The following is a 27,372-nucleotide window of genomic DNA, read 5'->3' on the forward strand; positions in this document are numbered from 1 at the left end:
TTAGGCGAGAAGAGCTTGGCTGTGCATTTGGCACTTTCTTTTGTTAAGCACAGAAAAAATAAAATTAAGCAAGGTGTTTTGGAGTCTTAGTACCTACTCATCTCCACTGTTGTCTACTTGCCATTACGTCACCAAAAAAAGTGCACAAATCGAAGGCTGTGAGATAAATCGGTTCCAGTGCATAGAAAACTCATTTCATACGTCTCTCATGCCAACATTGAATAGTCTTGTGTGTGTGTGTGTGTGTGTGTGTGTGTGTGTGTGTGTGTGTGTGTGTGTGTGTGTGTGTGTGTGTGTGTGTGTGTGTGTGTGTGTGTGTGTGTGTGTGTGTGTGTGTGTGTGTGTGTGTGTGTGTGTGTGTGTGTGTGTGTGTGTGTGTGTGTGTGTGTGTGTGTGTGTGTGTGTGTGTGTGTGTGTGTGTGTGTGTGTGTGTGTGTGTGTGTGTGTGTGTGTGTGTGTGTGTGTGTGTGTGTGTGTGTGTGTGTGTGCGTGCACGCGCACGCACATGCACGTGCGCACGTGCGCACGTGCGCGCAAACGTGTGGATTAGGCATTTGCAGCAACACTTACCGTCATAGTTAAACTGTCTGACTCCTGCCTATTGCCTGCTGCATGAAAAGCTCACGTGAACTGCGACGAATCAAATTTTCTGTCTGTCATAAATAACCTCCTTTTGCTGTCTTAGGTGCCTCTAAATTCATTGTGTGCAATATTCTCATCGTGTAATGCAGAGGCTCTAGAACTGAGTTCAGTGAAGCCTTTAAGTTCCTTGGTGTTGGTTGGTTAGTAAAACTTTATTTGAGCCACTTAAGTGGCTCGGTGAGGGTGGAGAGCAGAATGGCGACAGGCCCTCGTGCCACTCGAGATGACCGGGCACATTTGAACTGTGGCGACCTTCAAGGCCCAGTCCACGATGTGGAGCTGTAGGTCCGGCTGTGAGCTGCGCAGAGCAGCCTCCCATTGCTCCTGCGATTCTAGCCCTTGAAAGGGGGGGTCTAGGTTTATTAGGGCAAGTTTGATTCCTTAAAACACTTTTAGGTTCTCTTGAGCATCTATATCCATTAGAGATATGCGAATATATGGAAAGTTTCGAATATGAATCGAATACGAATATGGGAAAAAAATACCTTCGAGTATTGAATACCTAATCACTAAAAAGAAAAAAAAAAGCAAATATTATTTGTCTTATTTAGCTAGAATAGCATCGAAGTGTATATCCTGCTGAATGCCTACACAATAGTCTGGAAACCAAAGTAAAAACAATGCGCATTGCTTTTCGCACACTGTCTGGAAGGCCCTCTTCAAAATGGCCCCGTAGCATTTTGAGGATGCTTCACTGCACAACCTCTGCAGTTAAGCATTGAGGTGAAGCGCTCAATGCAGTTACGGTGCACTCGGTAATTTCTAAATAGTAGGAAAATTTTCTCGAGGGAAGTGATGCTACCAGACTGGAAGTGACATCATACGTTTCGATGCGTCTTCATTATATCCGTGTTGCCACCTCTAGGCACCTTCAGGGAAATGTCTAACCACCAGCTCGATGACACATAAAGGTGGCTGTTGTGTGCAGATAGGCATGAGGGGTCGGCAGACACATCCATGAAAGAAGGACATAAAACTTAATGCAAAGGCATCAATAACTTCTAATGCTATCACACTGCCAGCACATAATGCGATTAGGTGTCCCTATAAATTAAAAAGATATAGTGTATTTTTTTTTGCTTGCCTGCCAACCATTGAGTAATGTTGTGCAATGGGTGAAGTGTGTTTGCAAAGTCAGCGTGGAGAGTTGTCGAAAAACCATCCGCCAGCTGATTCCAGTTCCAATTTTCTCTCATTATTGCCAATTTATTTGTACCGCAACTTCACTCATTCTACAGCATTATTGTAAGGTCAGAGTGTGTGAGATACAAGCGCAGAAATAGACAATCCCGAAAAGTGAGCATGTTCTGTAATGGTTAATATGGCTCGCATGCACTCTACATCTTTCATATGCTCTGCAGTCACACTTATGTGCATTTAAACTACAGTTTAACGCATAATTTATTACGCATTTGTTTGCTTTTTGCTGCAGTCGGTGATGCTGAAACCTGTACAGTTGAGCAGACGACAGATGTATTTTCTGCACAGCTTATAAAGGCTGCCAGTTGGCTAGCAAGACACTCGTACATGCCACTGGATGCACAATGCATCTCAACACATATCACTGCACACTTATAGAAAGCGTTGTATTGTTTTAATTACTTTGGTTGTATTTCATGCAAAAACATGCCAGAAGCAGATTTACTGGCACAGTGAAACAGAGCGAGAACACATACCAGACCGCTCGCAGGCACAACTCCTCTGTAGAGTCCAGGTCGTGTTCGTCTTGCTCTGATGAAATATACTCATCAATGTTGCAGCACAAATAAATGAGTGAAGTAGGTAAATGTGTTAACACAATGAAGGGAGCGAGCAAAGGGAGAAAGTTGGAGCCAGAAGCAGTGGTAGCAGATGGCTTTCCCGTGATTATTTGCATTGACTCCATAAATGCACGTCACCCGTCGTGATTACCAAAGAGCAAGATAGTACTATAACATTTGCATTTGAGAAAAATTGTGTCACCTCTTCTCACCTCATGGCTCAAGTGGCTGGTGTATGATTGATTGCCAAGTGCATACTACTGATGTTCATGCTTTTCCTTCTTTTATTTTTGTATATCTTTTGCTGAGCTTTGCTTGGCTTTGCTGTGAAAAGTGTTGAAATTAAGCAAATTGATGTGCATTTTTATTTTCTTTGTGTTCCTCAGAAAAGAAGCGCCTCAAAGCTTGGGAAAAGTCAAGGTCGCGAGATGGGAAGGCTGAAGCATTTGGTAAGATATGGTTTTCTATGTTCCCTTCAGGTACAAAAAAAAATCCTGGCAGCACAGAAAATATCTGAGGGCCATTTTCGGTTCTCCACGCTTCAAATGACGTGTCCTGAAGAAACTGAAAAGTTTTATTTTTCCATTGTCTTTTGCAATGTCCCCATTCGGGGACAGGGCGCCTCAATACAGAGAAAGTAATGCATGCTACTGGCAGAAAGTGCGATAGTGTCCTTAGCAAGATATCGGGCACAAAGGATGATTAACGGATTATTTCTTGATTTTTTAATTAAATCAATCACTTCAGAGTATACTTATTGTGAAAAAGGAACAAGCAATTGCTCTGAGCAGACATGCACTAAAGCATCTCATAGCCTGAGTTGCTTTGGGACGTTAAACCCCACAAACCAAACCAGACATGCACAAAAAGATGTAGCATTTTTGGCAGGGAATCCGACACTTCGTTGTGCATCCTTCACTTCGTTGTGCGTTCTTCACTTCGTTGTGCATCCTTCACTGCTGCAGCACTGTGAGTTTGGTGTGTTGACATGCTCTGCCCAGTAGTTGTAGCTGTCGTACCTAATGGTAGTTGTCAGTAGCAAATGCGGTCTAGCTTGCATCACAACAGGCTCTGGGTACTCTTTACTTGGCCAACCGCGCTATTATTGAGCTCTTTTGCTTCATGTGATTAGGCTGTTAGCAACGTCAGTTTGGAAGGCCATCACCAAAATACTTTTCTGGGCAAGCTCCTCAGCACTTGCGTCTCACAGGTGCTCTCTGCAGCTGTTGCACAGCGCAAAAGATAAAAAGTGAGAAATTACCCTCACTGGCCACTACCTGGTTCTTGACCTAAGAGGGTGTAGTGACATGAGGAAGTCGAGTTCGGCATTTTGAAATATCCAAAACGGCACTTTTATTGCCTTTTTGCACAGCAGGACACACAAAGTAAAAAAGTGACGCCGGACACTCGAAGCAGGAGTGCCAGGAGTTTGAGGCGCTCTGTCCCTGAACAGGGACGCTAACATTCGCAAGTGCATGCAAGGCTGAATACACTCGTAACTAGGATGATAGCCATTATTTCACAGTCACAGGCCTTTCCTGTGATAAATGAATGCTAATATTTTTGTCAGCGCAGATTCTTAACAGTCCAAAATGACAAAAACAAGGAGCAATTACTGATAGCTCCGTAAAACGTAGTCGTGTCCATTTGTGCTGCGCTTTTTAGGCAGGATTTCTTTTACTTCGCGTAAGATGGCGCCATTTGTATAATAAAGCGGCTCAAGGCGCGTGTTCTGAAACATTCAAAACAACATTTTTTTTTATTGCCTTTTCGCACAGCTGGCCGCACGATGTTCACTTCCCTATTCAGGTACACGGCGCACAAAAGGGATAATGCGCATCGCTATAAACTGCTTCGAATTTAAAGGCTGCAGCTTCCTGCCTGTGCAAGTACAGTTATATTTAGGTCTACATTTATTCCTTCTTTACAAATGATTGTGAATGGCCGAATCATCAGATGGCAATGTGCTGAGTACTTGGGCCACTGCAGAAGCTTCAGGACTAATTAGGCCACATGAAACTTTAAGCACACACATATTAAATCCATCTGTCTGTCCACTTTTAAATGCTGGTTCAAACCTTTCTCTGTGGACTAGTTGAAGGTCCACATTAGAGCACTGCTAACCTCTCCCCATGAGAAACACATTGGCTTCTACAAACTTATTTTTACTACAAAGTGATAATAGGCTGAAGCCACTAAGGGAAAGGCACATGGGTATAAATTGTAGGACATGATACCAGCTGCACATTACATTATCTCATTATCATTAAGAATATGGTATTGCAAAGTTTTGTCATGGTGGAAAATTTAGCATATTCCACCATTCTATGGTCGACTTTGTGAGACTTCTCCTCTGTTAGCTTTTTAGACCTTGCATATGGTATGTACACTCACCAGCTCTTCATTCTAGAACACTACAGTCATCGAAAGCCATAGCAATATCTTATTGGGAAAACTGGAGCTTACTTGAGCTCGCATTTAACTGCTCTGGTGCCACAGCCTTGATTGTTGTTACTCCTCCTTGCTCAGAGTTCTGTGCTGCATTAAGTACTTTTCTCCACCTGCTGTCAGTTGTGCGCTCCGTATGTCCCCCTCATGCCACCTGTTTTCAGTTAATTAGAGCCAGGATGTCCTTCATTCTCATCCTGAAGTGAAGCCGTGCCACTGACGGTGTTCAAGGGTAAAAAAGTTTGGATCTTTTAACAGCTCGCAAAGCTGGTAGTGCAGGCCATTGTAGCCACCTTGGGGAGCAGTGACAAAGTTTGTGCTATATTCTTACCTGAGTTATGAACTTAACACGAGATGTGTTCTGCAACCAGTGAAGTGAAGAAAAAAACTCGTGTTTTGTAAATGCGGTACTTGCCAGCTTCCAAAGGGCACCTTATGCTGTTTTAACTGGGAAGCTACATTTTCAGGAAGGTGACTTATCAGCTAGAAATTATGTTTAACCTAGTGCTGATGAAATTTGCCCATGGTGTAAAAGTTGGGAATAGCAGGGCACAGAAATTAAGGACCAGGATCATATATGCATCCTCACAAGAAGGAAGTCAACAACCACTGATACAAAGGAAAGCATAGGGGATTTTATTTTGTGTGTGTTGATCAATGTGAAGTAATTTTGCAATTATGGAGAAAATTGATCATAATGTAGAAAAAAAAAATCACCACCTATTGCTGGCGGACACCGAGCCCACATCTGAATTTCGCATCTGGTGCTCGATTGAATGAGCTGCTGCAACAGCTTCTACTTTCTGATCAATTTTCTCCAGGGTTTATTATTACTTCACATTGATCAACACACAAAAACTCCCCTTTACATTCCGTATAGGTATTCATAGGTATAGGTATAGGTATAGGTATAGGTATAGGTATAGGTATTTTTGTATAGGTATTCAAAACAAAGCCCCACAATTTTCAGGAATTTGTTTGTTTATGAGCCTAATGAGGGCTTCAAAAATGGCAGCCTTGACATCATAGGCAGCATAAGAGGGTTACCACACATATTAGTGCTGGATACTTTCACTGCTGTACGATTCTTACTCCTCCTTACTTTGGCACTCGCAGTCGTATCCCGGATGACCAGAAAAAAAAAAAAAAAAAAAAAAGAAACAGCTCTATTGTTAGCTTACTTTTCCTTATGATGTTTTTCATTTCCTTGGACACTTTGGAGTTGCAGATTTTTCCCAAATTATATACATGACAGAAGTATACATGACAAATGCTAGTGCTCACAGACTTGTCGTCAGCACTTGCTGGTATTCACAGTGTGCTTGCGATAATGTCATGTCTCATGAGGTTGCATGCTGTATACCCGATTCAGCTTTGTTTATAGCAGGCACATTTTTCACCAGGAACATTTTACACTTCAACAGCTGTGCTGTGTTCGAACTGCAAGCAGCATTGCGCCACATCGTGTATATTCTTTTGTCTTGCAGCTTGGTGCAAGGGAAAGACTAGTCATTGCCAACAACTTAGTTTATAGCAGGCACATTTTTCACCAGGAACATTTTACACTTCAACAGCTGTGCTGTGTTCGTACTGCAAGCAGCATTGCGCCACATCGTGTATATTCTTTTGTCTTGCAGCTTGGTGCAAGGGAAAGACTAGTCATTGCCAACAACTTAACAACTTCGTCATTATTTTCAAGAGTGGCAGAGCGAAGCAAAGTGCATGACATGTCATGGTAGAGCAGGCAATAATAATTTGGTGCCGTAGTTGCTGTAACACGTCGTCAACGGACGTCGCATCTATACCAAGCTTCTTGCAAGTCTCTTGAGCTTAATTTGTTTTTGTTGTGTGTGTGTGGGGGGGAGGGGGGAAGCAGCGAATTTCCTTGCGCTGCAGGGCTTTAGCAAATGAGTTGTTCCTACTCTGAAAAACTAAAAACTTGTACGGCATCATCTTGTCCACAGCTTCAAACTGTCCATTGGGACTAACCACCCAACTGCAAGTGGAATTTAGTTACTTAATTGTATTATTAGGAGAGTTCTGCAGCTAGTTTTGTCTGCCATGGCTGAGTGTTTCTTCCTGCAAATATTCTCTATTTCGAACTCACCGTTTTTAGAAAATTTTCAAGCACTCGCTGAAACACCCGGTACAGTAAGTTTCCATGCAGTTTTGGTGCCAGTATTTGTTTTACATTCTTTCTTTATGCTGAACAAGCTGCTTTCGCTGCATTTGGGGCACTGTGATCGACTCTCTCGCATTTTTTCTTCCAGAGGACCTGTTGAGGGGCTTCTATGAGTTCTATGCTTCCTTCAACTTCAAGAGCAAAGGCATTGCACCATATTCTGGCCAGATCTTGGAGAAGCCCGAGTATACTGCCATGTACATACAAAACCCACTTGACCGTCAGCTTAATGCCAGTCGTAACATAGGTCTGAGTGACCTCAAAAAGCTGCAAACCCGCATGGCTGATGCCCTCACACTTTTGGACAGTGCACCTCGCAAGATCACCGTAGAGAAACCGTGGGGCATTATGGCTCTGTTCAGCGCAAATACGGCTGCTGCCAAGAGGCAGCAGGAGGCAATGCACAAACGATTTCAAGTACACGAGCTCTTCCACGAAGGCAAAGAAGTTGGAGAAAACTATGTGGTCGAGGCCTCTGCTTCAGGCATTAAGACTGCTAGGTGATGCGTGCCACGAAGTTGGAGGCAGTGAAAACAAAGACCTGTGAATAGATGCAATCAGCCACAAAAGTACTCTGCAGAAAGAGCTATGTAAAGCTGCTCGGTGCAAAAATATATACACATACCATGCCGGGTTGCATATTGTATGTTGCGTTTGGTGTGCATGGTTTGCAATGGTCATGTTTTGTAGCTGAGCCAGCTGGACTTGCTTATTAGTCTTGCCTATGCTGTCTTGCTGTTGTCCACAGCCTTTTAACTACAACATTAGGCAGCACAGTTACAGTGCTTGTGTGGAAGAATTTGGCTAGATGTGAAAAACAATTGTGACGTGCAAGTATTAAAACTTGCACATCACAATTCTTTGCCACTACTGGCAAAGTTTTTTTTGGTATAATGCATTTTAAAGGCAGTGCAGTGAGACTTAAATGAAAGTTAATGCAGTCAGAAGATTGAAGTGTTTATGCTATTTTTTACACTTTGTATGCCACATTTCATCTCACTTTCCAGTCGGTGATGTTTCATACACCTATGACAATAATGTAGCTTTTTAGCGCCTGCTAGTCCCTTCTAGCTGCAATCCATAGCGGTTTATTAGAGAACACAATGCAATATTCTTCATGGTGCCCATGTGACAAGGGCACAGAGTAGGACATGTTGGGCTTAGGGTGGCACATATGAAAAAGGTGGGTTGTGAAACAAAATTTTGAGACACTGAGAATTCTCGAGTGAATAAGGTGGGGTCGAGGCACACCTTCAAGGGGAACCTAAACGTTTTTTATAGCACGATTACTAGTCATGCACCCCAATTCCTGCAATGTTAACCTTTGGCATGATGCAGTTACATTAATTTGTCAGACGCAGACTGCATTGCAAGCAGCTATCATTTACCAGGTTCATGATTTGTGAACAGTCCTGTTCATGAATAGGAAAAAAAGGAATATGAACCTTTTCATTTTGGCAAAGCAATGTCCAGCCATAATGGTATGAAGGTGGACTTCTCAGCATGCACTTAACGCAAGTGACACCTGACAGTGCACTGCAGTTGCAAGGATCAAAAAACGTACTGCATCACACCAGTATTGAAAACATGTTTGTCGTCTCAGTTCATTATTTGTGAACAGTGGAGAACAAAGGAGGATTTTCTCTTTGGCATCTGCACTTGCATGAAAAGTTGTCGGCAGCAGCTGTATGGGCACTAACCATCTATAAAATTGCTTGCTGAACTGATTTTGCCTAACTAAACTTGTAGCAAGTGAGGTTACCTGGGACCAAAAGGCAAACATCCTACATAACACTTGGGATACTCATGAATGCCGCTTTCCCATGTCACCTAGCAATTTGTGCAGCTTAACACGGCTATGATCAAGTGTGTATGCAGCTACAGAGTGGTGCAGTATTTTCTTATTCTTCTGGTGTAATGCAGCTGTGCTTTGGCAACTTGGGTGTGAGCAGCCACAACGCATTTTGTCACTTTGAAGTGGTAAATCAGTCTTTTGAGCTGCATACTTACTGGACCTTTATTTTCAAATTATTTTTTTTCTTTTTGAATTCATGGGATAAAACTAGGACAAAATTTTCGGAGTTGAAGGTTTGGTTTAAAAGGTTGCTGCACAGTTCATCTTTCTGGCTTATTTCCTGAGGAAGAGTGAGCACTTTTGTTGCAAGGCACAGGCAATCATATATTCGCAGACAAGCTGGTGCCAAGTATGCAGTTCTGGTCAGTCGTCAAAAAACAAAAGACGCTTCGGCCTTGCTATGGGGGGCCTTGTTCACAATGCTTACATTGTGAACAAGGCCTTTATAGGAGGGCCAAAATAATATCTTCTTTTAACAATCAGTTGGCAGTCGATACTTCCAGTCATAAATATTCCAGACTAGACTGGTTTCAATCAAATCTTGAATTTTTTGCAGGCAGGCTATAAATGATAGATTAATTACTCCTGGGGCATGTCTAGATAATAAAATTTTCCTCTCATTCCTGTGATCTTTCATCACCAACCTCACTATCAGCATTCACACATTTCCATGCTCACCTTGCCACCTTTCTTGCATGCACTTTCCGTGGGCATCCATTTAAGCTAACAGTTGTCATTTGTGATTCACAGCTATATTAAAATTAGAACAAAGTGCTGTTACAGCATGAGACGGAGCCTGATTCAGTGATGATGTTATACCAGTAGCTTTGGCCAAAGGGTGTGGTTTCAAACACTATTTTTGGGTTTGTTGGGAGTAAAGCTCAATACATTTGATGACGATTAAAAATGGCTTACTCATTACTCAATAAAATAGGGTGCAAGATATCTGCTGGTGTCCATACTTTTTCATCTCTTTTGAAATGAACCTTCAACTGTTTGCAGTGGTGAACTACATGGTCAGGAAGGCAACATTTTTGTTAAGAGTGCATGCAGGTTCTGCCTCATATTTCAAAAACTGGCTCAGGGTGCAAAAATGGGCAAGTTTTAGGCTTTGCTACCCCCAAAAAAGAAATGGCCAGCCATATGCATATGCCAGGGATTTGGGACCTGTTCAATGACGGGGGTTGTTAAGCAGCTCAGCATATTAAGCTTTTGATTCTTCAGACTGTTGGTAATGCAAGGCTTAACTCCGAAGAAAATTTGTTAACTGTGGGGGTTAACGTCCCAAAGCATCACATGTTCTATGGTGACGCTGACGTGGCGAAGCTTAAGAATAATTTAGGCCACCTGGTGTTGTTTAGTGTGTACGAGATTATTTACACAGCACGCGAGCACCATTTTTATTTCACCTCCGTCGAAACGCTAGATTTTACGGCTCAGCAGCTGAGTGTCCTGAACATTGAGCCATCACAGTGGGCTACCTGTCAGAAGCATTCCCATTCATTGTGTAGTTCCATTTTCAGCTTGGTATTGTGCAAATGTTTGGGCATATAATGGTTGATGTGAAGGCAGCTTGATTAAGTTTCAAATGATACTGGCCTTATGTTCCAGCTTCTCCCCAGAACAGCATACTAACATAACTGTGATGAATCAAAAGTGCAGCTAAAGCCAAGCCCATGATGGCCATCTAGTGGGGACATAATTTTTATAGCCTGTTTCAAAATATCTCATCATCATCATCCTCTTCAGCCAGACTATACTCACTGCAGGGCGAAGGCCTCTCCCATTTTCTTGCAATTAACCTAGTCCTGTGCTAGCTGCATCCACTTGACCCCTGCGAATTTCTTAATTTCATCCACCCACCTAATATTCTGCCACCCCCTGCTACGCTCACCTTCCCTTGGAATCCAATTGGTTACTCTTAGAGACCATCGATTATCCTCACTTTGAACTACATGTCCTGCCCATGACCATTTCTTGTTCTTAATTTCGACTAGAATATCAGTAATTTTGAGTTATTTCCCTGACCCACTCTGAACGCTTCCTATTTCTTAGTGTTACACCTACCATTTTCCGTTCTGTGGCCCTCTGAATTGTCCTCAACTTAAGTAGAACCCTTTCAGTTGACCTCCATGTTTCATCCCCATAAGTCAGTACTGGTAGGATGCAACTGTTTCCTCCCGAGTGATACTGGTAAGCTGCTTGTCATAACGTTTGAGTACATTCCAAATGCGCTCCATCCCAATCATATTCTCCTAGTTATTTCCCTTTTGTGGTCCGGATCTGCAGTCACTACCTGTTCTAAGTAGACATAATCGTCTACCACTTCCAATGCTTCGCTACCTATTTTAAACTGCTGTTCCTTTCCCAGACTGTTCAGCATTACCTTAATCTTGTGCATATTAATCTTTAGGCCTACCTTTCTGCTTCTCCTGTCTAGATCATTTATCATTAGCTGCAGTTGGTCCCCTGTTTTTGTATACTCTCTAAGCAAGCTGTAAATAGCACTGGGGAGATTGTGTCTCCTTACCTAACACCTTTCTTAATTGGAATTTTATCACTTTTTTTATGCAGAACTATTGTTGCTGTGCAGCCAATATAGATATCTTCCAGTACTTTCACATATGACTCACCTACACCCTGATCTCGCAATGCCTGCATGAGGTTTCGACTGAATCAAATGCTTTCTCATAGTCAATGAATGCTATGTATAGGGGCTGGTTATATTCCGAGGACTTTTCTATTACCTGGTTTATAGTGTGGATATAATCAATGGTAGAGTACCCTTTCCAAAGTCCTGCTTGATCCTTTGGTTGATTAAAGTCTAAGGTTGTCCTGATCCTATTAGCGATTACCTTGGTAAATACCTTGCACGTAACTGATAGTAAGCTGATTGGTCTGTAATTTTTCAAGTCCTCAGCATCGCCTTTCTTATGAATAAATATAATTTTAGCGTTCTTCCACGATTCCAGTACTTTCGATGCCTTCAGGCATTGTGTATTCAGGGTGGCCAGTTTTTCTAGCACGATATCCCCTCCGTCCTTCAACAAATCTGTAGTTACATGATCCTTCCCAGCTGCTTTCCCCCTTTTCATGGCTAATGCTTTCTTAACCTTGTCCTTCATTACTGGTGGAACATCTGATTACTCTTCATTATAGCCAATTTCATTTTTGCCCTGACTACTATAGCTGCTATAGAGGTCCGTATAGAACTCGGCTACCTTGATTATCTTGTCCATGTTAGTAATGACATTTCCCATACATCTGATTTTTGCCTACTAATTTTCTCTTTACCGCTTTCGGGCTACTACAGTTGTTTAAAGCATACTCAATTTTCCCATGTCATACTTCCTTATGTCGGCCACGTTGCGCCTATTGATTTGCTTTGATATCTCTGCCAGTTCTATTTGGTTCGTTGAATTGGAGGCTTTCATACTTTGGTGCTTCTTAATCAAATCTTTCATCTCCTTAGACAGTTTACCGGTATCCTAACAATTCTACCGCCTGCTTCTACCAAGCACACAGTAATGATATCTCTAAAATTATTGTGCATTGCTTCTAGGCTAAGGTCGGCTTCCTCGGTTAGCACTGATTATTCTGCAGCGAGAGCCTGAATTCTTCCATTTTTCCCCTTACCGTTAATTCGCTGACTTCTTCACTATTCTGTTCCGCTCCCTCTTCAAATCCAGATTAATTTGAGACCTTACCATCCTATTTCTGGTCCCCCCTTTAGGGCTTCTCCATGTCCACTTTCAGTTTTTCCGTTTGCTGAAGAAGGTATTTATGATCCATATCTACAGCGCGATAAACGGGACAAGAGAACACAATAACGACAAACACAGTGCTGACTGACAACTGATTTTTATTGCTTGTCCAGCCGGTATACGATATACCAGTGTGACTTTTATGTGTACTCATGATCTGTGTGTCTTGATTTCTATCTCTGCCTTCCAGTGGGGTATATATACCGGCTGGACAAGCAATAAAAATCAGTTGTCAGTCAGCGCTGTGTTTGTCGTTATTGTGTTCTCTTGTCCCGTTTATCGCGCTGTAGATATGGAACATCGTCACCAAGTTGCCCAACAACTGACCTTGTCGAACTTCATTTCTCGTACAAAGGGCCCTTTTGCATGTGACTTTGATCCACTTCAGTTTGTGGCAAGTGTTGCCGTTGCATCGTGCACTGCAAGAACGCTGGGTTTTTGCGTCCGCAAGAAGATCCTCCCTCCTGCGGTCTCGTTTATGCTGGGTGGCGTTCAACCCTCAGCCGGACATGGAAGAAGGATGTGCAAGATACTCAGAGCAGAATGGCAGTGACAGGTGCGGGTCTACAGGGAGCATCTCAAGCTTCGAGTGCAGCTGTCTGGGGGACCGGATGGCTCAAAGTACCAGTGGCATCAACTATCAGCGTGCATCGACCGAACCACAGAGGTCCTATGGCAACAGACGCTTCCCGGACTATGTGCGCTACTGCTAAAGAAAAGTGCAACAGCTGGACAACCGATCCATACATCTGAGAACATCTCGTTCCCTGGGTATGTGCGGCAAGTCCTTAGCCAGGGACCAAAGTTCGCGGTAGAACCAAGGAAAGCCAGACCGGAACTCCTAGCCATGGTGAGAGAAGTTTCTAGGCAGGCCGACAAAACGGAGGCGGAACGTTGCATTTCTGAAGGGGTTGACGTTCTAACGAGGTATAGGTGTTCTACCAAGAAACTAACTCTTCAGAAGACGGTTAGATGGCTAAAGCAAGGTTCGTTTTCGTTGTTACTTGCAGATAAAGACGGGGGGTTTGTTGTTCTCGACAATGATGCGCATGTGTCGAAGGCATCGGATGCTGTAAGAGCTTTGTTCTACAAACGGAATGATGTGTCGTTAGCCAAGGTTAAAAGTAAGGCAAAGAAGCTAATTAATCGGCTGAACCTGAGTAGGCTTTCAAGTATGGTCGACAGCAGCCAAGGATTGAGCCTAGAAATGTTTTTTACAGTGAAAACCCATAAACCTGAGTGGCCGTTTCGGGTGATAATCTCCGAGAATGGAACTTGGCAGAAGCACGTTGCGAAATTTCTGCAAGGTAACTTGAAGGCATTGACTATTGATGACCCGTTTAGAGTAAGAAGATCGGACGAAGTCATTCAGTTTCTAAAAGGGAACTGCAGCAAAAAACTTCAAGGATTTTCCATAGATATAAAAGATTTGTACTACACGATACCCCAGGAAGAGATTTTGTCGTCGGTAAATGATCTTATTGATGCGAATGATGCCATGGCATTCCAAAATAAGTGCGGGATGTCAACAGGCAGTTTCCTTGAATTGCTGTCTGTTTACCTAGAATCCACATTCACTGAATGGAATGGAGATGTATACATTCAGAGAAATGGAATTTGTATTGGTTCGTGCTTTGCACCTGTTCTTAGTGATGTGTTCCTGGCATCGCGCGATAGGATTTTGAAAGAACGCCTTGAAGGGTCCCGTGTTCGTGGAATTTTTAGGTTTGTAGATGACTACTTTGTGTTTTTAGAATGTGACAACCTCGATTTCGAGCAGCAATTCCATCATGTTTTTTCAGTGTTCTTAGAGCATCTTAACCCTATGGTCTTAACGCACGAAGTGCCTGAAAATCGTTTTATTAGGTTTTTAGATTTGTCATTTCACTTCACCTCATCCCATGTTTGTTGGGCGTTCGAGCCGCACGGTAAAAAACCGATTCTTCCGTATGCATCTGCTCATTCAAAGCTCGTAAAAAGAGCCATTGTTCATTCAGTGTTTTACAATGCTGTAAAAAAGACATGTCAGCACAGGCTGGAACTTAGCTTCAAAAACCAAGTGTGCCGCCTCACACAGGCCGGTTACCCTTCTGACGTTCTGACTTCTGTGGCAGAGAAAGTACAGAAAAAAGTGAAAGCTGAGATGAAAGGCGAGAAAAGACCAGATAAAAAGAAGATGAAGTTTGCTGTGGTGCCATATATGCATCAGGTATCACAACCTGAGAAAGACTAGCAAGCATGCCGGAGTCGACGTTGTCTTTTCGGCTCCTAACCGACTCTCGAAACTGGTCAAAAAAGTTAATTCGGCTAACGATGAACCAAGCGGCTGCAGAAGAAGACACGCCAAAAAATTTGTGAAGTGCCAGGAAGGTGTAATCTATTCCCTGCCGCTATCATGTGGGAAGAGTTACGGCCGATGTCTTAACGAAAGATTAAAAGAACATTATTATAATGTTACGCATGTCCCTATTACCGGTCACGTGGCGAAGCACTGCAGCAGCTGCAAGGAAGGTGACGATAGGGGTGCCTGCCAACCTTTGTACAATGAGTGTACGATATTAGGAAGCCATCGTGACCAGTTGACTAGAGAGGTGGTGGAAGCACAAATGATAGCGAGGCTCTCGGAAAGTTGTATAAGTGCACCATCTGTGGCATTATCAAAGAAAGAAACAGCTTATCTCGAATGCAAATGTTAATGCGACCCTGTAGTAGTGTGACTTTTATGTGTGCTCATGATCTGTGTGTCTTGATTTCTATCCCTTCCAGTGGGGTATATATACCGGCTGGACAAGCAATAAAAATCAGTTGTCAGTCAGCGCTGTGTTTGTCGTTATTGTGTTCTCTTGTCCCGTTTATCGCGCTGTATATATGGAACATCGTCACCAACTTGCCCAACAACTGACCTTGTCGGTATTCATGATTCATGAGTTATTGCGTTCAGCAAACTCAACTAGTAACTCCCCCTGCCATTTATTATTCCAATGCCATAGTGCCCACTGCATGGTCTTTAGCTTGCTTTCTACCTACCTTGGCACTGAAGTCGCCAATCAGTACAGTATAATGGGTTTTTACTTTCCCCATTGCCGATTCTACATCTTCATGTAAGCTTTACACTACCTGGTCATCATAACTACAAGTAGGTGCGTATGCTTGTACAACCTTCAGCTTCGGAACATCTACAGGTTCCTTAATGACAGTAAGACAGACAAGAGTGAAGTTTAAAAGTTAAGCATGTGGCAACTGCATTCAAGGAACCCTTTTGTGTTCTACGTTATTCATATCGGCTTCGTAATTTCTAAAACTTATTGATCCTTGCTGAAAGTTCTGTTGAATACTTGACTGTTATTCACATGCCTGGCCATGCTGTAAATGTTTATGTTGGCAGCATGATCAAAGTTACAAAGGTAGGCACTGGTAATAATCCAAAAATTGTTTACAGTCAAAATATTCTGTGAGCCACAATTATTTGTTTTCATTCTTCCCAACATTTTTATTTTTTTGAGCTTTTTCTGCAAATTTAATAACCCAAGCATCGACAGCTGTAGCAAAAACCACGTCTTGACAAGAGAGATCAGGACCGATGCTAACATTAAGTGAAAGTATGGCATATCTTTACAAAATATAAAAAGCCTCATTTCCTCAAAAGAGTGCAACTGAATGGTTGTTTTTTATTGATGTCACGTTTGTGGGGCTACATTTGCCTGAAATTAGCAACCACCACCTCTTCCGACTAGTGAAAACCTGTAGAATATCAAACTGGGGTCGCATAGCATTTAGTCACCCAAGCAGTTTTTGCCTAGGTGTTAACGGGAAGTAATATTCTCTCTTTACGGGTACTACTCAGCTACACCATAAGGGAAGAGACTGAGAAAGTGAAATTAGGAAAAAATAAATAGGAGGACTCCAGGTTCTTTTTGATTGCCTGTGGTTCTTTTAATGTGCACTGGCATTGCACAGAACACTTTAACATTTCACCTTTATTCAAATGGAGCCACTGTAGCTGCGATTCAATCCCACATCCTCATGCCCAGCAGCCATATGCCATCGTAACAACAGAGCCAAGTGGCAGATCAATCGCCTAACGTCTCCTGCAGATGGATGCCATGTAGTGAAAGGGGCCCAAACTTCTCATGAGCTTTGTGTGTCCTGCATCAGGCTAGGAAGCCAATAATCCTCCAGGCTTCTTTCACAGCATGCACAGACCTTGGGTTTCAAGAAAAACAAAGCAAAAAGGCACCATGTTGGCTGATCTCACTTCATCACCACCCTCATCTTCAGCCTGACTATACCCACTGCAGGGTGAAGGCCTCTCCAATATTCCTCAAATTAACCCGGTTCTGTGCGAGCTGCATCCACTTAACCCCTGCGAACTTCTTAATCTCATCCGCCCACCTAATTTTCTGACGCCCCCTGCTACGCTTTCCTTCCCTCGGAATCCAGTTTGTTGCCCTAAGCAACCATCGGTTATCCTCTCTTCGCACTACATGTCCTGCCCATGCCCATTTCTTCTTCTTGATTTCCATTAGAATGTCAGTGATTTGAGTTATTTCTCTAAACCACTATGCACGCTTCCTATCTCTTAACGTTATCGTTACCATTTTTCTTTCCATAGCCCTCTGCATCGTCCTCAATTTAAGTAGAACCTTCTTTGTTAACTTCCACGTTTCAGCCCCACTTTCCTCTTGAGCGATACCAGTAAGCTGCTAGTCAATCTGGAAAAGCTTGCCAAATGCGCTCCATCCCACTCTTATTCTGCTTATTCCCTTTCATGGTCCGGATCTGCAGTTACTACCTGTCCTAAATAGATATATTCGCCTACTATTTCCAGTGCTTCGCTATCTAACGCAAACTGCTGTTCCTTCCCTAGGCTATTGAACATTACCTTAGTCTTCTGCATATTGATTTTCAAGCCTACTTTTCTACTTTTCCTGTCTAAGTCATCAGCAAATCAAAGATTACTGAGGTATTCTCCATCTACTCTTATCCCTAACTGCTCCCATTCCAAGTCTCTGAATACTTCTAAGCAAGCTGTGAATAGTACTGGGGAGATTGTGTCTCTTTGCCTAACACCTTTCATTGTGGGAATTTTGTTACTTTCTTTATGCAGATCTATGGTTTCTGTGCACCCTCTATATATATCTTCCAGCACTTTCACGTACGGCTCGTCTACATCCTGATTTCGCAATGCCTGTATGACCGCCAAGGCTTCTACTGAGTCAAATGCTTTTTCGTAATCAATTAATGCTATGTATAAGGGCTGGTTGTATTTTTCTATCACCTGGTTGATGGCATGGATATGATCGATAGTAGAGTATCCTTTCCGAAAACCTGCTTGATCTTTTGCTTGGTTGCAGTCTAAAGTTGCCCTGATTCTATTAGCGATTACTTTGGTAAATGCCTTATACGTAACAGACAGTAAGCTAATTGGTCTAATTTTTCAAGTCCTTAGCGTCCCCTTTTTTATGAATAAAGATTGTAACTTCACTGCTTTGCTTTGGACTTCAACACGTGGCATGCTAAGCACAATGTGTACAAAAATTGTTCCATTTTACGAGTGCCTAATAGTCGCCTATAAAGAAAAATAAAGAGCTTCATCTGTACAAATCGTAACACCTAAAATAAAGTATACAACACGATTTATTCACAAACGTGCCCGAACATTTCCATTCATGTAGAGACCTTTGCTGTGCGTACAAGAAGAGAGTGAGAAGTTTGGGCTTAAACTGAACATTAAAAAGACAAAGATCATGGCGTCTTGCCCTATCAAGTCCTGGAGCATCAATGGACAAGAAGTGGAAGCTGTGACAGATTTTCTGTTCTTGGGCTTCAAGATTACCGCGGAAGGAGACTGCAGCCATGAAATTAGGAGACGCCTGCTTCTGAGAAAGAGAGCAATGGTTAGCCTTGACCGCCTAGTAAAGAGCAGAGACATTAGTCCGCCAACCAAGATCCGTATAACTCGTGCTATGGTCTTTCCAGTTGTGATGTATGGATGCGAGAGTTGGACTTTGAAAAAGGCTGACCGCCGAAGAATTGACGCGTTTGAATTGTGGTGCTGGCGAAGACTTTTGAGAGTTCCTTGGACTGCCAGAAGGTCAAATCAGTCGATATTGTTGACCATAAACCCTGAATGCTCAATGGGGGGTCAAATTCTAAAGTTAAAGCTCAGCTACTTTGGTCATCTGATGAAAAGAGAGGAGTCGCTGGAGAAAGATTTGATGTTGGGAAAGGTTGAGGGTCGCCGGAGAAGGGGTAGGCAGCGAACGTGATGGTTAGATGGCATCCTCGAGGCACTGCAGATGAAGTTATGTGATGTTAGGAAGATAGTGAGAGACCGGAAAGCATGGCGTGACATGGTCCATAGGGTCACGAAGAGTCGGAGACGACTGAACTGACTGAGAGACCTTTGCCAAGTTTAAAAAAAATTATGTTGTTGACATAGCAGATTCAGAATGCCATAACCGAGAAGTGCAAGATTCGGATCTGAGCCTTGGAAATGAATATTATTTGCCAGCAGGTGATTAGTTTGCCGACTTACCACATGCATCAGTGGAAGGAGCAGCAGAGAGCAAAAATGCAACTGTCATGAACCCTCAGAATGCCTCACAAGCATTTACTAGAGTGCAAAATTAATGCACATATCTTGCTTGCATTCTCCCAGCAACTTGTATCGCGTGAAACCAGATACAAAATTATTACAGTATGAGCGTGCCAACAAAAAATAGTTTCAACACAACAGACTTCAAGCACCCCCTAATTGTCCAAGCCAAATTTCCGTGCACCACACCACGTCAGTAACAGCAGAGATATATTGATCATACCAGTTGGGGAACTTTGCTTCAAAAAGTTAGTGTGCACTTCTCGGATCTTTACAGAATGTAGCACCATCAAGTAGGCAGCCAATAAAAGCCATCACCCCATTGTCACCATTACCTTCCGGAAAACATTTTTTTCTTTTACCTTTTTATCACCTCTGGAGCTCTTTTGTCTATGAATTTTTGCTACCGAATCTTTTCAACTGATTTTGTTGTCAGGTGGTTGTACGATTATCAGCAATCTCAAGGCACCTCAGCGAGTGCGGACGTAGGCACTATTCATAAACAACAAAATTTTGTCCAACTCAAACTGCTGTTTTTTGAGAGATGGGCCATGAGAAATTTAGCAACTGGTAATATTGAAGAGCTCTGAGAAAGTGGTGCAAGATTAAGGATTACCAGTCGCCATGAAAAACGTGAAACCAGTGTTAACAAAAATGCCAGTCCATAGAAAATAACGCTCAGAATAATGCCATTACACAGCACAGTTAATGACTGCTCCCACTCAGAAAAACTCACTCAGCTGCACAAGCTAGCACAATAGTTGTGACTAGGCCAGCAACTCCATGGCACTATATCTCCAATATGACAGTATCAGGAGAAAATAGCTTTGTATAAAAACTGCTAGAAGCACAGAGGTGATACCACAGTTGGATGTTGAGTAGGTGTTTGCCCAACAAAATGCCAAGGCTTCTGCTAACGTAATGGAGAATAAGATGTAGTATATAATGGCGATATGTGACGTGTAATATACCGAAGCAACACAGGGGCGTTGGGGGATGCCTTACGATGGGCTCTGGATTCATTTTGACCACCTGGAATTCTTTTATGTACACAATCATTGCAAAGCATTTAGGTGTTTTTGCATTTCAGCTCCACCAAAATGTGGCTATTGAATGGGCTCAATCCTGCAACTTCGGGATCACCAAATGAGTGCCAATGCCATCGAGCAACCACGGTGGTTGATGGGGAATACGATCCTGAAGGCCCAATGCTCCTAATACACAGCACTAGCAAAACTGACAATTATTTACACCTGGCCTTCATTTAAGACTATTTTTAGCCACCGAGAAATTTACAGCAAGCCAGTATGAACTTTTTAATAGGTGTCAAGTTTTTCCACATTAAAACTGTTTCCAATGTGCAGCAAAGAAAACTAAACATATGCCTGCAAGCACGTAGTGGTGAAGAGAGCCACTACGAAGCACGTAAATGAGCCATTAAATTTACAAGACCCAGGGGTTAGACACTTGGCCTTGTTGCACATGTTAAAGAAATATATGCAGTGCTACCAATAACTGCTGTGTTGCACAAACCTTGCCAACATATGCTGCAGCTGTTATGAAACCAGAAAAAAGGCAAACTTTGATGTTGTAGAATAACACAACAAATTTTTGTTAAAAAGTTTTATGTACACCTTTTGTGCTTGCTTATTTTAAATAAATAAAACACTCATCTTGATGAACAAAACTGAGCATGACTCTTGTCTAGATCAATTGCCAGTCACTGCAGCATTGCCTTTGAGAAGACTCGCATGGTAACCTTTGGTAAATATGACACATCCTGTCCATCCCACTCCCTGAAAGAAGAACAAACGGGGAATGATGCCCAACGCACACCGCGTCAAATACATCACTAACACTACACTTTCAACAGCCTCTAAAAGGGTAGACATAAAATTTTTGTCACGTGCCCTTTCTTTTTATTTATTTATTTTATTTTTATTTGATACATACTGCTAACCTCCTTGCAGATATTGTTGCAGGTTTGGGGTATAAAATAAAAGCACAAAATGACAAATGTTGACAGTCCACACTTGCTAACTTTTTACAAAATTCTATATGGCAGTCGACTTGGTCGAAGAACAAAGCAGCAAGCATGCCAGTAATGGAGAAGGCCCACTGCCATGTTCCACAGTTTCAAACTGTATAAGCACACTGCACTTACGCACTAGGATAGAAGAACGGACAGTACACAACACAGGTAACGTGCGTGAACTTCCACTGTTTATTATTACTATGGCTTTCCCTTGGAAGTGCGCTTGTCAAACACAAATGTAGACAGTATATAAAAATAAAGAGCAGCAAAGACGAGACATACGAATCAAGAATCTTAAACACATATGCAACCTCCTACCCAGCACCCCATGTCAGCACTACAGACTGATCGGTCATGCATTCTGGATCTAGGTCATGCCATTTTGTATGCCTCTTATGCCTCTTTGTAGTATGTATGCCTCTTTGTACGTATGTATGCCTCTTTGTACGTATGTATGCCTCTTTGTAGGTCTTATGCCTTATATATATGGTTTATGTCTCTCTATCTCGGGGCCAACCGATTAGTGGTTTCGACAAATTTCGGCTTGCATTTCTTTTGATGGGCCACGTGCCTGGCCAGATTGCCAGAGTAGCTGATCTGGCCGCAGTTCCTATATTGTTTACGCATCTCTTGGTCTACCCTACCCCACGTATCTTTTACCACATTATGGAGTGATGTTGTACAACAACACATTTATCACATTCCATGGACTTCTGCTGGTGGTTGATTCTGAATGTCATGTTGATGCTCTGCTTTCTATCACTGTAGTTAACTTTTCTACACACAAACCTTGACCACTTGTCTCCTCCACTGGACAGTAACTACACAATCCTTTCATAACTCTTATCCCTCCCTTCTACTTTTGTGGCTTGCCAGATGTCATACCGCCTCTGTCATGCATGCGCGCACACACACAACACAAGCAAACTGAATGCAGGAATTTTTTTCTCAGCTACAGACTTTGGACAATGTTGTTAAATATGATATTCGCTACGCATAGTTCAAATGATCCTATTTGACACAAGCAAACTATGTTATTCATGCCTATGGTGCTACGTGCTACTTGAAGAAAGCAGGCATATTTCATAATGTGCAGAAGCAGTGAAAAAAAATAATGCAACACAATTTATATAGCCCCTCACAGACTCTTATTGTTCTCGAATTATGCGCTGCAGCAATAACTTTGTCACTGTCTTATTGACTCAATGCAGCTCTTTGAGGCATGAAAGGTAAACGACCACTGACACAGAATACACATGCTAGTGTCCCTTAATCAGCACTAGGCCACTTGCAAATGATCAGCCCACAACGAACTGCACGTTCCACATGCTCCAGACAAGTGTATGATGCATTCTGATTCAGGTGTGGAAGCAGGCTCGAGCATTTTGGAGTCGCTTTGGAGCTTTCTAATTCTTTTGGAGCATGTTTTTAGTATCGAACACATTTAATAATAGCAATTTTCTATTGCTGACCTACAAAAACTCCATTTTGATTCATTTTTATTATTAAACATCCAGTGTTTTGCTGACTACACACGGATCTCTAACAAGACAAGCCAAACAGCCGAATAATGTACGGACGTTTCAAATAACCCCAGATGACCTGAGCAACAAGTAGGAACAGACTATCAACAAACGGAATGCTAGCTTCTATAATTCATAACTAAACATTACATTCGACTAAAGGTTTTTGACTATTTTAACTTTCATCACATTGGCGATAGGCCCTGTATGGCTTTCGAAACACTCTTGAGAGCATTCCTAGTGATTAGCACCTTTGACACATCACCCGTGTAAAGCTTCAAGCAAGCTTTTGTAGGCTTGACACGCTTGTTATTGACAAAGAGGCTCTATAATTAAGTACCTAGCTGCTTGGTTTCACAGCAAAAGCATTAGAACAACCCATTTAGCCCTTTGTAGCTGGACAAGTTTCCTTAACGGCTCATGGTAGTTTGCGGCGTCTACTCCGTTCACTGCTCTCACTTATCTCACCACCGAGGATTCTAAAGGCTGGGAGAAGGTGCTGCATGTCATGCAAAGAACATTTTTTTTCCAATTAAGCCACTCCAATGCTTGTGGTTTGCTTTAAATTTACTTGCGAGCAAATATTTACATGACGTGTGTTTCACTAATTAAAATATAATTTTATTTGTATTAGCCCAAGCATGACATGTGTCGTATCTCTGCCACCAGTGTGCTGCCATCATCACAACTATGATGACCTATCAACAGGCAACTCAACATGCCACCAAACTATTGTTTCCCATGGTCGCTTGATCAGATCGGATTTTTTTGTCGGCAATACCAATAATGGCTCAATATACAACCCATGCTCTGCAAAATTTGATGGCAGAACATTGCGACAGCCAGATATTTGGAGCAGTTTTGGAGCAATATTGCGTTTGAGCAGGATTGAGCAGTGAAAGCAGTTTGGAGCAGAATGGAGAAAATAGTGCAGTACATCCACCCCTAGATTCTACTGTTCTATAGTTTCTTGTATTAGGTTGGCTTTCATGAATGCAGAGATAGGTGCGCTGCAAAACTTTGCCACCTTTGTCCTCGTCTAGCAGCTTTTCTTTTTTTTTTTTTTTTTTTACTTAAGAAGACGCTAACTTACATGAAAGCCTTAAAAGATTCTGCGGAGACCAGATCTGGCACTTCAATGCCACATGAAGAGTAGTCTCCGATCTCCTTGTCCAGAGTCATCTTGATGGCGTCCAAACGGCCGCTGAACTGAGTCACATTGCCTCGGATCTGCTGAATATTGTTAACATGCTCAATCTCGGAAGAAAATCGCTGAAAGTACCTGCAAGGATGCCGAGTGACAAAGCCGGTGTTAGAAAAATCGTGCACACCTTCCTTTCGTCAGGTCTCTAGCAGTTCTGAACTGGGCCTTACTTTTCAATCAGAGCACCGAGCTCTGACGAAGTTAGTGGACCAGTCGAAACACCCGACAGGTTTTCACGAAACCACGCAAGTTTCTGGACTGAAAAATTAAAAGTATTCGTGTCGCTACTGGTGCAGAGAAGGGTTAAATCAACAAAATGACTTACGCTTGGTTTTCAGCTTGAGCGCTAAATCCTTCTTTCTACTGTGAAAAGGGAGCACAGAAAGAAAACAGAATATTTAAATGCGAAGCACTTCAGAAAGACGTGTGTCAAACGCCAGGATGATAAAACTCTGCCTTACGCTGCCACTTTGTCCTTGTGTATCTTCTTTCGGGCCATTTGCTGCGCTTTCCGGCTATTCGGGTGCACAGGTCTCGACGTTCTGGCTTGTATGCGCCTCTTTTTCTCGGCTTGATTTGCTTTCGGCTGCAGAGAAACACTAGTGAGCGCCACAGAGAAAATAACATGCATTACGTAACGACGTAACTACGAGCGAAAAGAACACATTACCATTGCGTCTTGACGAAGGGCAAGTTGGCGCTCTCAAAACAGCGACAAACTACGAGCAGGTACAGATAATTCACTAGGCGAGGGAAAAGTCGTAATAAAGCGATCAAAACACGTTCATTGCATACAACTCAACCACACTACACACCACGTGCGCGCAAGTGCACCCCGCCGAAACCAAAAGCATTTGCGACAGCAGCGCTTGAACTGATCGGTGGACAGTATTTGTTATTTGAACGGAAGTCACAGCCATGCACAGGAAGCTGCGGATACTCCATTGGCGCTTGCGGGAAAGCCGCCAATCGGGGGTGTTGAGTTGCTGTGGTCGTTTTGTGTCTGCGCCTGGAGATAATGCTTCAGCTGATTTTGCCTGCGGTTTTCTGTTCGCCTTTATTTATATTTGAAAGTTATGGTGGTTGTTGTAAGAAGGGAAGTTAGATGATCATCTGTAATTTCAGAGGAATGGGCTCTTGTCTCAGCTATTGCTGCAAAGAGCAAAGCAAGCGAGCTAGGTAAGAGAAAGCTATGTGTTAACCACTTGCCTGCTATTTTATTGTTACTAGTATGCGTCCTATTTTCTGCTCTGGTCTAGTCGGCGTAGTTTAGCAGAAGGAATAGTCGATTTGTTTTGCGTTGTGAAGTAAGAATGGGCTACGGCTACTTCACCATATGATCGCGTGTGCCGATCAGTTTCTCTTTCATTGTGTTGCCGCGCGGAAGGAACGTGGATCTTTCGGTGTACCCGGTAGTGCACACGATTCTAGTCTGCTTGACAAAGGGTGTACGTGATGTTCTAGGTTGCAATTTTACTGATTGCCTGCCTTTTTCTTTTTTTTTTTCCCCACTAGGCATGTCAAACCGGCCGGTTACTTCGATACGTCGAGCCTCATCGAAGTAAGTGATATCTCTGTTCAGCAATGGCCACTTGTAGTTTTGCTACATAAGCTACATATTGTGGCGTAATATATATATTACTGCTTTATTAGTTCGCACGTACGAGTCTGGCACTTACGGTGTTGCCGGATCACCGATCTCATACCGCAAAATTTTTTCGTTCCTTTCTCTTTTCTAGTTTGAAACTCTCATTGACGAGGTAAGGTGGGCTTCTTCATTTTGCCTGACTTACAGAAGTTTGTTATTTGTACGTGAAACAGACAGCAGCGATTTTTAGAATTCTATTAATTTGTGTTTGTTTATATTCCAGCAGTCGTCTAGCGAGCCTAAAAGGTAAGCACATCAGTGATTTTGTCATTACGTGTATAAAATTTTTGTCATGAAATGCACTGCTCAGTTTAGCTTTAAAATAGACAACAAAAGAATGTGTTCTGTAACTAGACTGTGTCTTTGTGCGTCTTTTCAGCCAGTCAACAGCTCAGTGCAATCGTGATTTATTCTTTCTGTGCGTAGCATTGCTTTGCGGTTGTATGGTGACGAATGATTGATGACCTAGACAGGAAAAGTAGAAAGGTAGGCTTGAAAATCAATATGCAGAAGACTAAGGTAATGTTCAACAGCCTCGGGAAGGAACAGCAGTTTACATTAGGTAGCGAAGTACTGGAAGTAGTAGGCGAATATGTCTACTTAGGACAGGTAGTAACCGCAGATCCGGACCATGAAAAGGAAATAACAAGAAGAATAAGATTGGGATGGAGCGCATTTGGCAAGCACTCGCAGATTATGTCTAGCAGCTTACCGGTATCGCTAAAGAGGAAAGTATATAACAGTTGCATTTTACCTGTACTCACCTATGGCGCTGAAACGTGGAGGCTAACCAAGAGAGTTCTACCTAAGTTGAGGACAACCCAGAGGGCTATGGAACGAAAAATGGTAGGGGTAACATTAAGAGGTAGGAAGCGTGCAGAGTGGGTCAGAGAAATAACTCAAGTTACCGACATTCTAGTGGAAATTAAGAAGAAGAAATGGACATGGGCAGGACATGTAGTGCGAAGAGAGGATAACCGATGGTCGCTTAGGGTAACAAACTGGATTCCAAGGGAAGGAAAGCGTAGCAGGGGGCAGCAGAAAGTTAGGTGGGCGGATGAGATTAAGAAGTTCGCAGGGGTCAAGTGGATGCAGCTAGCACAGAACCGGGTTAAGTGGAGAAATATGGGAGAGGCCTTCGCCCTGCAGTGGGTATAGTCAGGCTGATGATGATGATGATTATGGTGACGAGCTGGTGTTATTTCAAATTTTACGTTTTACGTGAGTGTGGCTGTGCATTTTAAAAGATCTGTTTTATTTCAGGGGTGTGCAAATAGCACCTTTTCCAAGCTGAATCGAATAATAATACTGTAGCTAAAGGCCCACTTGAATATGAATCGAATATCTACATTGATATTCACAGCTTGTGTAGATATTCATACAAAAAGAGCAGTTGTACGAAACATTAAAGTGCCAGTGGCATTGCTATTGTATGGAGCTTTAACTCATGGAATTAAAGCTGTTAAGACACAACACTAATTTTTCATTAAGGTGTCACAATTAAAAGGCAGTATAGTAACCCTGTGACTGTCAAGTTATATATGCTCTTTTGATATTGAGGACACGAGACTTGTGATGGCCTCCGAGACCGGATATCAAAGTAAGGCTTGGTGGACTTGCCCGAGCCCTGCCACTTCGTCCAGTCACGATTGAATGGTCCGCCTCAGGGTGCTGAACTCTATCCATGCATACTGAGGATGACCGGATGCCACG

At 42.6% G+C, this 27,372-nt stretch overlaps 3 protein-coding genes across 8 annotated transcripts in view; 2 read left to right on the forward strand and 1 right to left on the reverse strand.

Moving 5' to 3' along the window:
• LOC146202980 (poly(A) RNA polymerase, mitochondrial-like) overlaps positions 1-15,466 on the forward strand; it is a 30,260-nt gene extending 14,794 nt beyond the window's left edge. For both annotated transcript variants that reach the window (XM_084588466.1, XM_084588467.1), the window contains exons 7-8: positions 2,789-2,851; positions 7,121-15,466. In XM_084588466.1, the coding sequence (XP_084444592.1) occupies positions 2,789-2,851; positions 7,121-7,536 (479 nt within the window). In that variant the 3' untranslated portion in view covers positions 7,537-15,466. The remainder of the gene's footprint in view (positions 1-2,788; positions 2,852-7,120) is intronic.
• A 5,391-nt stretch (positions 15,467-20,857) lies between these two features.
• Positions 20,858-24,875, reverse strand: LOC146202981 (translation machinery-associated protein 16). The gene is made up of 6 exons (XM_084588474.1): positions 24,682-24,875; positions 24,473-24,597; positions 24,337-24,374; positions 24,182-24,269; positions 23,901-24,089; positions 20,858-21,045 (listed from the first exon to the last, which is right to left on the reverse strand). The coding sequence occupies exons 1-6, from the start codon at positions 24,682-24,684 to the stop codon at positions 20,970-20,972; spliced, it is 519 nt and encodes a 172-aa protein (XP_084444600.1). The 5' UTR covers positions 24,685-24,875; the 3' UTR covers positions 20,858-20,969.
• Positions 24,876-24,930: 55 nt separating this feature from the next.
• Positions 24,931-27,372, forward strand: part of LOC146202982 (uncharacterized) — a 28,245-nt gene continuing 25,803 nt past the window's right edge. For 3 of the 5 annotated variants that reach the window (XM_084588468.1, XM_084588473.1, XM_084588471.1), the window contains exons 1-4: positions 24,931-25,190; positions 25,527-25,572; positions 25,751-25,771; positions 25,883-25,905. In XM_084588468.1, coding sequence (XP_084444594.1) covers positions 25,117-25,190; positions 25,527-25,572; positions 25,751-25,771; positions 25,883-25,905 — 164 coding nt within the window. In that variant the 5' untranslated portion in view covers positions 24,931-25,116. The remainder of the gene's footprint in view (positions 25,191-25,526; positions 25,573-25,750; positions 25,772-25,882; positions 25,906-27,372) is intronic. The other 2 variants (XM_084588469.1, XM_084588472.1) reach the window with 1 other exon arrangement.

The sequence above is a fragment of the Amblyomma maculatum genome, chromosome 1 (genome assembly GCF_055883805.1).
Source record: "Amblyomma maculatum isolate TAMU_Amacu chromosome 1, ASM5588380v1, whole genome shotgun sequence".
Lineage (NCBI taxonomy): Eukaryota > Metazoa > Arthropoda > Arachnida > Ixodida > Ixodidae > Amblyomma > Amblyomma maculatum.

Coding starts and splice junctions, on each gene's coding strand:
- LOC146202981 (XM_084588474.1), bottom strand. Junction 24,090..24,181: donor CTCGGTGCTCTGATTGAAAA/GTAAGGCCCAGT, acceptor GCATCCTTGCAG/GTACTTTCAGCGATTTTCTT. Junction 21,046..23,900: donor GAATCTTTTAAGGCTTTCAT/GTAAGTTAGCGT, acceptor TTCTTCTTTCAG/GGAGTGGGATGGACAGGATG.